Genomic DNA, 13,564 nt, shown 5'->3' on the forward strand with positions numbered 1-13,564 from the left:
AGAAATAAAGAACACATTGGAAGGAATAACCACCAGAACAGAGGAAGCTGAGGACCGGATCAGTGAAATAAAAGACAGGACAGAAAAAAAAATCAGAAAACAAAAAAGAAAAAAACAATTAAAAAACAGGAAGACAGCTTAAGAGAACTGTGGGGCAACTAGAAATATAACATCTGCATTATTGGAGCCCCCCCCCCCCAAAAAAAAAAGAAAATGACCAGGGTTAGGGGATATATTTGAAGAAATAGTGAAAGAAAACTTCTTTAACTTGGTGAAGGAAGAAGGCATTCAAGTTCAAGAAACACAGAAAGTCCAAGTAAGAAGAACCCAAACAGGCCCACACCAAGACACTTAATAATTAAAATGAAAGACAAAGGGAGAATCCTAAAGGCAGCAAGAGATAAGCAACAGGTTACCTACAAAGGAACCCCCCATAAGTCTATCAGCTGACTTCTCAACAGAAACACTACAGTTCAGAAAGGAATAGCATAAAGTAATTAAGGTCATGAAAAACAAGGATGTGAATCCAAGACTAATCTATCCAGCAAGGCTATCATTCAAATTAGAAGGTCAAATAAAGAGCTTCCCAGACAAAAAAAAAGGCTAATATATTAGCACCAAAAGGGAACATATTAGCACCAAACCAGCACTACAAGAAATGTTAAAAGGACAGCTGTAATTAATAGAAGAAATAGGAAGAAAAATAAAACCACAATAAAAAAATGGCAATAAATAAGTACATATAAATAATAACCTTAAAAGTAAATAGGTTGAGCACTCTGATCAAGAGACACAGAGTGCCTTTTTGGATAAGAAAGCATGACTCATATATATGTTGTTTACAAGACACTCACCTCACAACAAAAGACTCACATAGGTTGAATGTGAAGGGATGGAAAAAATCTTCCAAGCAAATGGAAAGGAAAAAAAAGCTGGGCTAGCAATACTCATATCCAATAAAATAGATTTCAAAATGAAGGCCATAACTAGAGACAAAGAAGGCCACCACATAATATTGAAAGGATCTATCCAGCAGGAAGATATAACCTTGATAAACATATATACGCCCATTATAGGAGCACCAAGATATATTTAAAAACTTCTGCAGGACTTCAAAGGAGAAATCAACAGCAATACAATCATAGCAGGGGACTTCAACACCCCACTGACATCACTGGATAGATCATCTAGACAAAAAATTAACAAGGAAACACAGACTATAAATGATGCACTAGATCAAATGGATTTAATAGATATCTACAGAGAATTACACCCCAAAACTATAGAATTCACATTCTTCTCAAGTGAACATGGGATATTTTCAAAGATAGACCACATGTTAGGACACAAACTAAGTCTCTACAAGTTCAAGAAGATTGAAATCATATCAAGCATCTTCTCAGATCACAATGGCATGAAACTAGAAATCTATTACAGCAAAAACATGCAAAGATATATGAACACATAAAGGCCAAATAGTATGTTATTAAAAATAAATAAGTTACCAAAGAGATCAAGGAAAAAATTAAAATCTTCCTGGATACCAATGGAAATGAACACACAACAACACAAAATCTAAGGGACTCAGCAAAAGCAGTCCTGAGAGTAAAGTTCATAGCACTACAGGCCTACCTCAAGAAACAAGAAAAATTTCTAATTGACTATCTAACCTTACAACTTATAGAACTATAAAGCAAACAAAAAGAAAAACCCAGAGTAAGTAGAAGGAAAGAAATATTAAAGATCAGAGCAGAAATAAATGACATAGATACCAAAAAAAAAAAAATTCAAAAGATCAATGAAACAAAGAGCTGGTTCTTTGAAAAGATAAATAAAATTGATGGACCATTAGCTAAACTCTCCAAGAAACAAAGAGAGAGGACCCAAATAAACACAATTAAAAATGAAAGATTAGGAAGCGGGTTACAGACTGACAATCCCCTAAAGAGGGGGATGGTGGGGGAGAGATAAACCACTGAACTTATATGCATGTATGCATGAACAGTGGACATGGACAACAATCTGGGGAAAGGGCAGGGAGAGAGGGGGAGGGGGGAATCAGTGGGGGAAAAAGGAGAAACTTCTGTAACAAAAATTAATTAATAAAAAAAAATATGAAGGATTAGAAGTAACTACTGACACCACAGAAATGCAAAAGATTGTTAACAAATACTATAAACAGTTATACAGCAACAAATTGGACAATCTAAGTGAAATTTCTAGAAACACATGGTCTGCCAAAACTGAACCAGGAAGAAATAGGAAACTAGAACAGACAATAACAACTAAGGAAATGAAAGATATAATCAAGACTCTCCCAGCAAACAAAATCCAAGGCCTGGACAGCTTCACAGGGAAGTTTTAATGACATTCAAAGAACTAACCCATTCTTCTCAAACTATTCAAAAAATTTAAAAGAAGAAAGATTTCCAAACTCATTTTATGAGGCCAGCATAATTCTAATTCCAATAGCAGATGAAGATACTACAAAGAAAGAAAACTACCAGCCAATATCCTTGATGAACATAAATGCCAAAATCCTTAATAAAATATTATCAAATTGCATCCAGCAATACATTAAAACAATTATTCACCATGACCAAATGGGATTCATCCCAGGGATGCAAGACTCATACAATTTTTGCAAATCAATAAATGTGATACACCCCATAAACAAAATGAAAGATAAAAACCATATGATTATATCAATAGATGCTGCAAAAGCATTTGAAAAATCCAGCACCCATTTCTGATAAAAATGCTCAGCAATGTGGGAATAGAGGGATCATATCTCAACATAATAAAGGCCATATATGAAAAACCTACAGCCAACATCATACTCAATGGGCAGAAACTAAAAACATTTTCTTTAAGAACAAAAACAAGACAGGGATGCCCACTTTCACCACTCTTATTAACATAGTACTGGAAGTCTTAGCCACAGCAATTAGACATGAAGAAAAAATAAAAGGGATTTAAATTAGAAAGGAGAAAGTGAAACTGTCATTACTTGCAGATAATATGATATTGCACATAAAAAACCTTAAAGACTCCATCAAAAATCTAAGATTTAATAAATGAATCTGACAAAGTAGCAGGATACAAAATTAATGTCAAGAAATCAACAGCATTCTTATACACCAATGATGAATTCACAGAAAGAGAAACTAAAAAGACAATCCCATTTACCATTGTGACAAAAAAATTAAGATACCTCAGAATAACCTTAACCAAAAAAGTAAAGGACCTATTTGCAGAATACTATATGACATTGAAAAAAGAAATAGAGGAATATAGAAAAAAGTGGAAGCATATACCTTGTTCATGGATTGGAAGAAATAACATCATTAAAATGTCCATACGACCAAAACAATCTATTGATTCAGTGCAACCCCCATTAAAATACCAAAGACATATTTCACAGAACTAGAGCAAGTACTCCAAAAGTTTATATGAAACCAAAAAAGAACCTGAACTGGTACAACAATTTTGAAAAAAAAGGACAAAGTAGGAGGGATCAGAATATCGGATATCAGGTTATACTACAAAGCCATTGCAATCAAAACAGCCTGGCACTGGCACAAGAACAGGTATATAGATCAGTGGAACAGAACCGAGAACCTGGAAATTGATCCAAGACGTTATGCTCAATTAATATTTGACAAAGTGGCAAGAGCATACAATGGAGTAAAGACAGCCCCTTTAATAAATGGTCTTGGGAAAACTGGACAGCTACATGCAAAAAAAAAAGAAACTAGACCACCAACTTATACCATACACAAACATAAACTCCAAATAGATAAAAGACTGAAATGTGACTCATGAATTCATAAAAATCCTAGAAGAAAATGTAGGCAACAAAATCTCAAACATCATATGCAGCAGAATTTTCACTGATACAACACCTAAGGCAAGAGAAACAAAGGAAAAAATTAATACATGGGACTACATTCAACTAAACAGCTTCTGCACAGCAAAAGAAACAACCATCAAAATGGGAATGGAACCCACTATATGGGAGAGCACAATTGCCAACAATACATTAGATAAGGGGTTAATTTCCAAAATATATAAAGTGCTCATACAACTCAATAAAAGGAAGACAACCCAATTAAAAAAAGGACAGAGGACCTAAATAGACACTTCTCCAAAAAAGACATACAGATGGCCAAGAGACATATGAAAAAATACTCAAAGTCACTAATTATCAGAGAGATGCAAATTAAAACAACAATGAAGTATCACCTCACACCTTTCAGAATGGCTGCCATTAATAAATCATCACACAAGAAGTGCTGTAGGAGGTGTGAAGAAAAGGGGAGTCTAGTACATTGCTGGTGGGCATGCAGACTGCATCCACTGTGGAAAACAATATGGTGTTTCCTCATATAATTAAAAATTGATCTGCCATTTGACCTAGTGATCCCACTTGTAGGAATATATCCTTAGAAGCCTGAAACACCAACCAGAAAGAATATATGTACCCCTATGTTCATAGCAGCACTATTTACAATTGCTAAGCTCTGGAAACAGCCCAAGTGTCCATCACTAGGTGAGTGGATAAAAAAAGCTGTGGTACATATACACAATGGAACACTATGCAGCTGTAATAAAGAAAGATCTCTTATACTTTGAGACAACATGGAGGGATCTGGAGAGCATTATGTTAAGTGAAATAAGCCAATCAGAGAAAGACACATATCACATGATCTCACTTACTTATGGAATATAATAAACAAAATAAGCTGATAAACAAAATAGACCCAGAGACATAGAATGGAGTGTGGTACAGACTGACAAACCTCAGAGGAGGAGGGCGGGGGGGGGGGGATGGATGAAATAAACCAGAGAATTTATATACATGTATGCGTAACCAGTGGACATGAATGGCAATGCTGGGGGTGGGGCCGATTGGGGAGGAGGGTGTCTGGGGGGCAAAAAGGAGAAACATCTGTAACAAAAATAAATTAATACAAATTGAAAAAAAGAAATAATAAAGTAGGAGGAAATTTTCAGTGGTGATGGATGTATTTATATTCTAGATTGTGGAGATGTTTTTGTGGATGTATAGTTATTTACAAATTCATCAGTTGCATCCATTAAATGCAGGTTTTTGCATGTCAACCATAACTCAACAAAGTGATTTAAAAAACAATAAGAAACAAAGCAAGTTCCAGAAGCATATTTTATACTTACACAAAATTAGAAAATTTGCACAAAACAACCTCATAGTATGTTGTTTGATGATGTATACATATATTAATATGATGATGGAAAAATTAAAGATATATATATATATATATATAGATAAACACAAAATGAATGATAATGGATACCTTTTCGTGAGGAGAGAGAAGAAGCAAGTAGAGAAGAATATATCCTGGCTTCTGTTATTTTGTGGTATTTTTACGTCATATTCTCAATGGAGTGAATGCAGAGAACAAGAGTTACCTTATTCTCTCCATTTATGTATCTGAAATATACCACAGTAAATAAAAAGTATTTTCCATTTTGAAAATAGTTAAATGTCATTTGAGGCTAAGTCTGATGAATAAGGTAACCAAGACATTTTGAATATAAATGATTAAAAATGAGGCAAGATTTTTAAAAATTCTGTGTGCATGTTATAAACGGGTCCTGAAACATTTCATCAATAATAGTTTTTGTAAAATTGTTATTTCTGAGTATAGCTTCTCAAAGTGACTTCTTTGCAGGGAACAAGGCTCATGTGAATGTATAAGATATCCAAATTACAGTTTGTATGTTTAAAAACTCAGCCTCCATTATTCATTCCATCACCTTTGAATAGAGATATTGATTCCACAAGAGAAACTAGGCAAATGTGGAAATACCTCTATGTCAGAGAAGAGCTCATCCAAGTATTCAAAGATGTTTTTCTTGGAAATATTGATATGCATAGGAATTTCTTTGAAGAAACTTTTCTACAACATTTATATTTTACTAAAAGCCTCATAAAAGAACTATTTTATTTACCACTAGGCACTAGATGAACCCTCCAAGGACAGTGTCTCCAAGGACAACACGTTAGACCCACCTCTGGAGGTAATGACTTCATATTACCCCTGCTTTTGACATGCAATCCCAAAACTCCTTGCTAACTCAGTACCTGGTTTCAATTCTTCCAGTTTTGTTTTCCTGCAAAGCTCAGGCAGCAAACTGAAGAGGTCTGTGCTACCATTGATAAGGTCTTACAGGATTCCTTGTCTATGGTAATGCCTTAGACTAGAATGTGCAATTCAAACATTTGCTTGGCTTCTCTTCATTTGCCTCTACTTGAGTATGATGCATCACAGGATTTTTATTTATTTTTTTTATTTTCCAGCATTCTCCTCATTCTCCTTCAAGTTCCCTACAGACATTGTTGGGTTCTGACACTATCAAAGTATGTATATGTTTAATATAATTTACTGAATCTTAGAGTTTCTATGTCAATGATTTGTAAGCTGCAGGTCAAAGCCCAGTAGTGAATTGGGAAATTAATTTAGTGAATAGCAACTAGCATTTTATTTTTTGTTAGCAAATGGCATTTTAAAAATAGACTAGTAAGAATGTAAAATATCAGACTTTATTCTAAGTAGTGTAGATATTGTTGAAATTTATTTCCACTTATTTACTTATACATATATAGGTATGCGTGTATATATTTGCAAAGTAAAATCTGTTTCTAACTATGGACCAAGTTAAAACCAACATAGTAGACTGTGTTATACGTTGGCATTTTCAGAAGCTATATGGAAGTAACTGCATGTAGAATGTGTTGCCTAATCTCATTTCACACCATATCTTCAGTACTTTTGTAATTCACAGCCATTTAGAATTGTAGAAGTGGATAATGAAATAGGTTAAAGCAGCATTAGTCTAAGAGCTTTAACACAGGTATTATTTCCAGAATATTTTTTTTCTTTTGGTTGACGAAATCTATTTCATTGTTCTTTGACCCAGAGGGATAGAAACCTGAATATTTTAGATTGTTATAGTACTACTAAAGCATTAATTGTTGCATTTACACAATTAAATATTTTCTTCTTATAATGTAGCCATTTTCATTTGTTGGAATAAAATGCTACATTTTCCCAATATTTTTGCATGCTTAATACAGACCTACTAATCCGAATTTCAAAATGGTCGTGCTTTTTTCTTGATTGATAATTATTAGGTTTATTTATTTATTTATTTTGTCAGCCTTATATTCTCTTTTGGAGTTAGTAAATTTTTTGCATGTCCTTTTTAAAAAGTGGACACTGTGTGTATAAAGCAGGTTTTAAATGTAGAAATTGCTTATAATTAGAGGGTAATCCTAATTATCAGTTGGAACATTATAGACAAATATCCATTAATAATGGCACAGAAACCTGGTAACCATTGATTGTCAGTTTTAAAAGATTATATTTTAGCAGAGAGGACCTACAAATGAATAATTTTAGTTTCTGTGTCTGTGTTTATTATCTATTTATTCGTATATTCTTTGCCTTTTAATCTAAAAATATAAACTTTGTTCACTTTGCCAAAGAAATACTATGTAAACTATAAAATATATTTTTTATTATTTTATTTGTTGAATATATTAAAAATACCCTATATTATATTAACAATAATGGGACGGTGTTTAAATAGCAATGCATGAATAATCATCCTTATTATTGATTTACTTAACAAATATTTAATGCTAGTAGTATTTAGAAACATTATTCTAGGTCACTGTTTTTGAGGCAATTAGTTCATTCAACAATATTTATTAAGTGCCTACTATGGGTCTGGTATTGTTAGGCATTAGGGAGATAATAGTGAACAAGGCAGAGTAACCTAGAGGGCCATACTTTGGATGTAGTGATCAAAAGTAGAATTCAAGCTGAGACCAAAGATGTAAAAACCCAACCATAGAAACATTAGAGAGAACAGCTTTCAGGCAGAGGAGCAAACATATGCAAATTTCCATACAGGAGAGTGCTTAGTGTACACAGAGATGAAGAGAGGTGTGGTTGCAGTACAGTGAGCCACGGGTAATAGGTGTAAAATGAGACTGAGAAGGTGGGCTAGAGACAGTGAAAATACTTATAGGCCATGACATGAAGTCTGAGTTCCAGGGAAAACAGGAAGACATACATATATAGTGGAAATATTATGATACCATTGAAAATATCACAATGAATGCTGGGAGGAGGCTACTGAGGTCAGAAAGGCAGTCGTTGAAGTTGGCCTGGTTAGGATGGGTTCATAGGCAGAGAGGAGTGTGGGGGTATGAGAGAGAGATTTCAGACTTGCTGCAGGTTTGTATGAGTGTGGAGGAGAGAAGAATCATGGGTCAACTCTAGGTCTCTTCCTTGAGCACAGATGACTGTGAAGGAGGTGCAGTGTGGTAGAGAAAAGGGAGTTGATGTTTGTTTTGGACAAGATGACTTGGAGGAATGTTTCAAGGAGGAATTAACCCTATTCATCTGGAGATAGTAGGAAAGGTCTGGGGGCCAGCACCTGGATGCTGCGAGTACTTTTTACAGAGCTCCAAGGAATAAAACATTGTAGGGCCAATGAAGGAGGTGAAGCTGAAAAGGGGGAGAAAAAATCCAATGCAAAAATATCAGAGCAGTATGGTGTCATGAAGGCTACAAGAAGACAGTATTGAAGAGCATGTAACTACAGTGATTGCTGCCAGGAGGAAGAGAAAGCTAAGGCTGGAAAAGCATTTATTAGATTTGACATGTATTTTGAAACTGTATTGCTCTTTCTTATGTGTTGGTGTTCATTGTCATCTTTTTGTTTTTTATAACTTTTACTACCATGTATAATCCTTTTGAAACTAAGGTTGTGTTGTCCATCTAGTATGAAAGAAGTGATCTTATATAAATTATATATATACCTTTTAATTCATGTTTTGTTAATTATTTTATTACTTCATTTTATGCTACTTTAAAAAATCAATTTCTATTACTTTAGTTTTACCTTTCTGTACCCTCTTGTTTAATTTTCTTTAGGACAAAATTTCTGGATATCAGTCTCATATTCAGTCTGAGGTTCTCTTTATCTGGGACCTTCAGCCATTTATAATTATTATAATCCTTATTATAGTAATACTAATTTCTATCTTATTTTATATTTTCTACTTAAAATGTTATCTATTTTTGCCTTTCCTCTTACTTTTAGATATTTGACATTTACTGGTTTGAATCTTTTTGAAAAATTTACTTTATATTTTTGTTAGTTTTTATAGTTACACATAAATTATTAAAGACAATAATTATGTTTATTTTCCTATCAATTTTAAAGCTTACAAATATTTTTCCCCCAAATTAGGTAAGTACCGAAGCACTTTCACTTTTCACATGTTTTTAATCAAGTTACACACTCACACAGACATAATTTGTTAGTATATTTTGGACTTTTGTATGTGAACTATTATGGTTATATTTTCACTGATCTCTTCATTATTTAGATACTTATTCCTTATTTAGGTTCTTCTCACAAATTCATAGCTTTATCATGGGTTTTCTCTTTTTCTTGTTGGAATCTTGCTGAAAGTTGTATTTAGCAAGGTCTGATTGTGTTGATTCTATGGCCTCTGTCCCTGAAAATGTCTTTTGTTTTACTCATTCATATAAATTATAGTTTCGCTGGACTTAACATTATAGATTCTCTCTTTTTGACACTTTTTAACCCAGGTTCGTTTACTTTAACAACATTCTTATAAAATATTTTGTTAGCATGATTTTTTATGCCTCTGCTGGAGAGTGGTCACTTTTAGTATTTTATCTTTGTCTATGATGTAACTGGTTTTTCCTATAGTGTGTCTAGTTGTGCATTTTTTTTCTTACGTATCTGGATTGGTACTCTCTTTCACCTTTCACTTGGGGCCTTTACTTTTTTCTTCTTACATTGATGATAATTTTTAGTCACTTCTTCAAATGTTTCTTTCCTGCTGGGACTGTTATAACACGGATGTTATCATTTTTGCTTCTGTATTCTATCTCTCTCAAATGTCATATATTTTTTCAACTTATTGCTTCCTAATTCCTTCAAGAGGATGTCTTGATCTGCTATTCCAGTTAAAAAATTTGTTCAGTGTCTATTTTGTTCTTCAATGCCTATGGAAAAAGTTCTTTTTCAAGCTTATATAGTTCTTTTATTTCAAGTCATGTTTATTGAGGTATAATTTACTCACTGCAAAATTTACCCTTTCAGTATACAGTTTTATGACTTCTGACAAAGCATACAGTTATGTGATCACCCCCACATCCAAGATACAAAACACTTTCATCAAATAGAAAAGTTCCCTTCTGTTCCTATATCCTTCTCTCCAACTCAAGTGCTGGGCAATCACTAATCTTTTCTCTGTCTCTATACTTTTACCTTTTCAAATTTCATACACAGTAAATAGAATTATACAGTATATAGTCTCTTGAGTCTGACTTTTTCTACTTAGTAGAAGGCAACTGATTGGATTTGTTCATATTTTTGCATGTGTCAATAATTTATTTCTTTTTATTGCTCAGTAGCATTTCATTGTATGGTTGCACCATGTTTACTATATGTCAGTTGATGGACAATGAGGTTATTTCTAATTTGGGAGCATTACTAATAGAGCTGCTAAGAGCATTTGCAAACCAGACTTTGTATGGTCATATGCTTTCATTTCTCTTGGGCAAAGACCTACAAGTGAAATGACTCAACCGTTAATTTGTTTTTACAGTATTTCCATTTTTTCAGATGTCTTATAAGTTTTCCACAAAAACTCAATTTTCTCAGCTAGCTTAGCTGTATGTATGTCTGATACCTGCGGTGGCAGGTACAAAAGCCTAGTTCCTAGAATTTCCTAATTCTACTTTTTGTTTGTCTATTGGTTTGTTTTTTGGTGAACAGGAGTTGCACGTGTCTCTGAATACAGAAACTCCATAATATCAACAATTTCTCACTTGCCACTCCCTCCCTGCCTCAGTGACACTGGCCATCACCTTTGCCCCCTGCACCTCTGCTAATGGCATTTGATAGTCCTCTTTTCTAATTTCGGTCCCAGTTGTCATTACTAAGGAAGGGATTTAAAAAAAGAAAAAAGAAAAAAGGATTCCTCAGAAGCTGGCCAGGTGTCCAAACCTAAAATTAACTCTTCTCTCCTTTTCACTTAGGCTGAAGGACCACCTTGATGTTATCCTAGTAGATTCTTCTTTTCACTGTCTGTCTCGTCCCTACACTTTCCTCCTCACACCGCCTCTTTGCTCTCCTTATCTCTGGTGGTGAGAAGTGTTGTGAATGAGAAAGCAGAGACAGACTATGAAAACAAATAAACAAAAACAGCTACTTTGGAAGGTTGGGTTATGAAAGGGAGAAGGAAATTGGATCAGTAATGGGGTCAAGGAATAATTTTTTGTCTGCTTTTTAAAGCTGAAAATGACAAGAGCAAGCTGATATGCTAATAGGGTTGATTAGGTACAGTGGGAGATACTGTTTATACAAAAGAAAACTAGAGCCTCATTGAAAGTGGTATCCTTTGATAAAAGGCAGGAAATGTTCTTGTAGCATTTTAACAGGCCAGAAAATAGAGGACATGACAGGTACAGAGGCAAGTATGTTAGTAGGTTGATGGTAGGAAATAGAAGAATTTTATAACTAATACTTTTAGTTATTTTATAACACCTTTCAGTGAAAAAAATAAGATTATTAACTGACATTAAAGAGGGACAGTCTAGTGGGGAAGAGTTTGAAAAAGAAAATATTTAAAAAAAGGTGTACGATTCTGCTTTCAATTTTTCTTCATTTTTCCTCTTAAATTCCTTCCATTCTGGATTTCTCCACTGTGCTACTCAAACCACTTTCCCCAAGTTTCTGGAGGTCCTCCCATTGCCATAAACTCAGTTTATAACTGATCTGAGCTGATCACTTCCTCCTCTTTGGTATACCGTACCTTACAGGCACCGTGCTCTCTGTTTCCCCTACCTCCCTTGTCATTTTTATTCTTTACTCTCCTTTGCTGGTTCATCCTCTTCTCAAACTATTGCATTTGGAATGCTCTGGGCTCGGTGCTTGGACTTCTCATTTCTCTCTATATTCATTCTTTTGGTGTTCTCATCTATTCTCCAATTTATATTTCTAGTCCAGGATTCTCCCCCAACTCTCGTCTCCTACTCTTCATTTTCATTTAGAGTTCTAATAAATATCTTAAAAGTGAAATCTAAATATTCTCCTATAAAAACTATTTTAAATCCCGCCTTCCCTTTTTTCTTTGACAGGACTACAAATTTTTCATGTGCTCAAGGCCAGAAACTTTGGTGTCAAGTATTATTTTTTTTCCTTTCTCTCACATTCGATTTCTTTTGTATTAGAAATCCTCTGGCTGTATATTCAAAATATATGTAGAATATGATTATTTCATATGTTATGTACTACTGAGCCATCATTGTGTTTTGCTGGATAGTACGGTAGCCTTTCTCCTATACCCTTGCCTCCCTATAATTTATTCTGAACACTTGAAACAGAGGGATACTTTCAAAGAATAGGTCAAATTATGACCCTCCTATTTGCTTTACACCAGCAGTGCCTATGTATTTGCCTCAGAATATAAGTCAAAGTCCTTACAAGACCCTGAGGGGCCTCTGCAACCTGTGCCCCTAACATTCCATGATCTGTTCTCCAACTTCCCTCTGTACCCACTTCACCCCAGTCCTGCGGGCCTCTGCTGGGCCTCGACTGTGCCGTGCTACTGCCTTAGCACCTGTAGTTCGTTCTCAGTCAACTATATCCCTTTAAAAATGTCTAGTTCACTGTAAAAATTTGCAAGCTTCACCTTTACCTCAAACGATATGGTTAGGTATGGTGGTTTTTAGTCTGGTTCTAAGAAAACAAATGTCTGGATTCTTTGTGGGTCTTTTATATTTTGTCGCTGTTCATTCGCACTCACATTGTCTTACCTCTTTCTGAATCTGATTGTGTGTTGGATATTCTACTTGAACATTTATTTGTAGAAATTATGTGAGGCCTCAGATGATATTATTTTCTCATTGAGAGTCTTTGCTTCTGTCTGACACCGGGAGCCCTAGCAAAAAAGGATTACCCTTAATTTAATCTAAGGTTTTAAGATGATTTTTCAAAAACAAACAAACAATTATTTGTAGATGATTTGAGGCTAGCCTGAAACCCATGTGAGATCTTCTGGATCACTCTTACTCCTGAACCTCAGTCTTTTCTTGGCTCTGGAGACTCTGACTTCTATCTCGCGACACCTCTGAGAATGTCAAACGTTTGGATCAGCTTCTCAAGCAACTCAACAGTATTTGCAAACACCCAAAAGCAAAAGCAGATCTCAAACGCCTGACTTCTCTCTGCAGACTCCCATTCTCTCCTGAGCTTGCCCCAAATTCTTCACTCTTATTAGCTCATTGATATTTTAATAAAATATTTTCCAAAATTTGCTCAACTTTGTTATTATCTATTATGGCAAGATTGCTTTGAGTTCCTTAGCCACCATCCTCAAAGGTGAAAATTCATATAAGCACTTTTGACACTTGTTCCATCTTGCTGGAATGCTTTTTATCTAGATGCCCACGTAGCCAACTTCCTC

General features: G+C 34.6%; 1 protein-coding gene across 3 annotated transcripts in view; it reads left to right on the top strand.

Moving 5' to 3' along the window:
* Positions 1–13,564, top strand: part of LOC118621157 (muscular LMNA interacting protein) — a 251,384-nt gene that overhangs the window by 147,814 nt on the left and 90,006 nt on the right. For 2 of the 3 annotated variants that reach the window (XM_036248472.1, XM_036248473.1), the window contains exons 5-7: positions 6,001–6,063; positions 6,147–6,230; positions 6,344–6,403. In XM_036248472.1, coding sequence (XP_036104365.1) covers positions 6,001–6,063; positions 6,147–6,230; positions 6,344–6,403 — 207 coding nt within the window. The remainder of the gene's footprint in view (positions 1–6,000; positions 6,064–6,146; positions 6,231–6,343; positions 6,404–13,564) is intronic. The other variant, XM_036248474.1, reaches the window with a different exon arrangement.

The sequence above is a fragment of the Molossus molossus genome, unplaced genomic scaffold, assembly GCF_014108415.1.
Source record: "Molossus molossus isolate mMolMol1 unplaced genomic scaffold, mMolMol1.p scaffold_m16_p_8, whole genome shotgun sequence".
NCBI classification, from domain to species: Eukaryota; Metazoa; Chordata; class Mammalia; order Chiroptera; family Molossidae; genus Molossus; species Molossus molossus.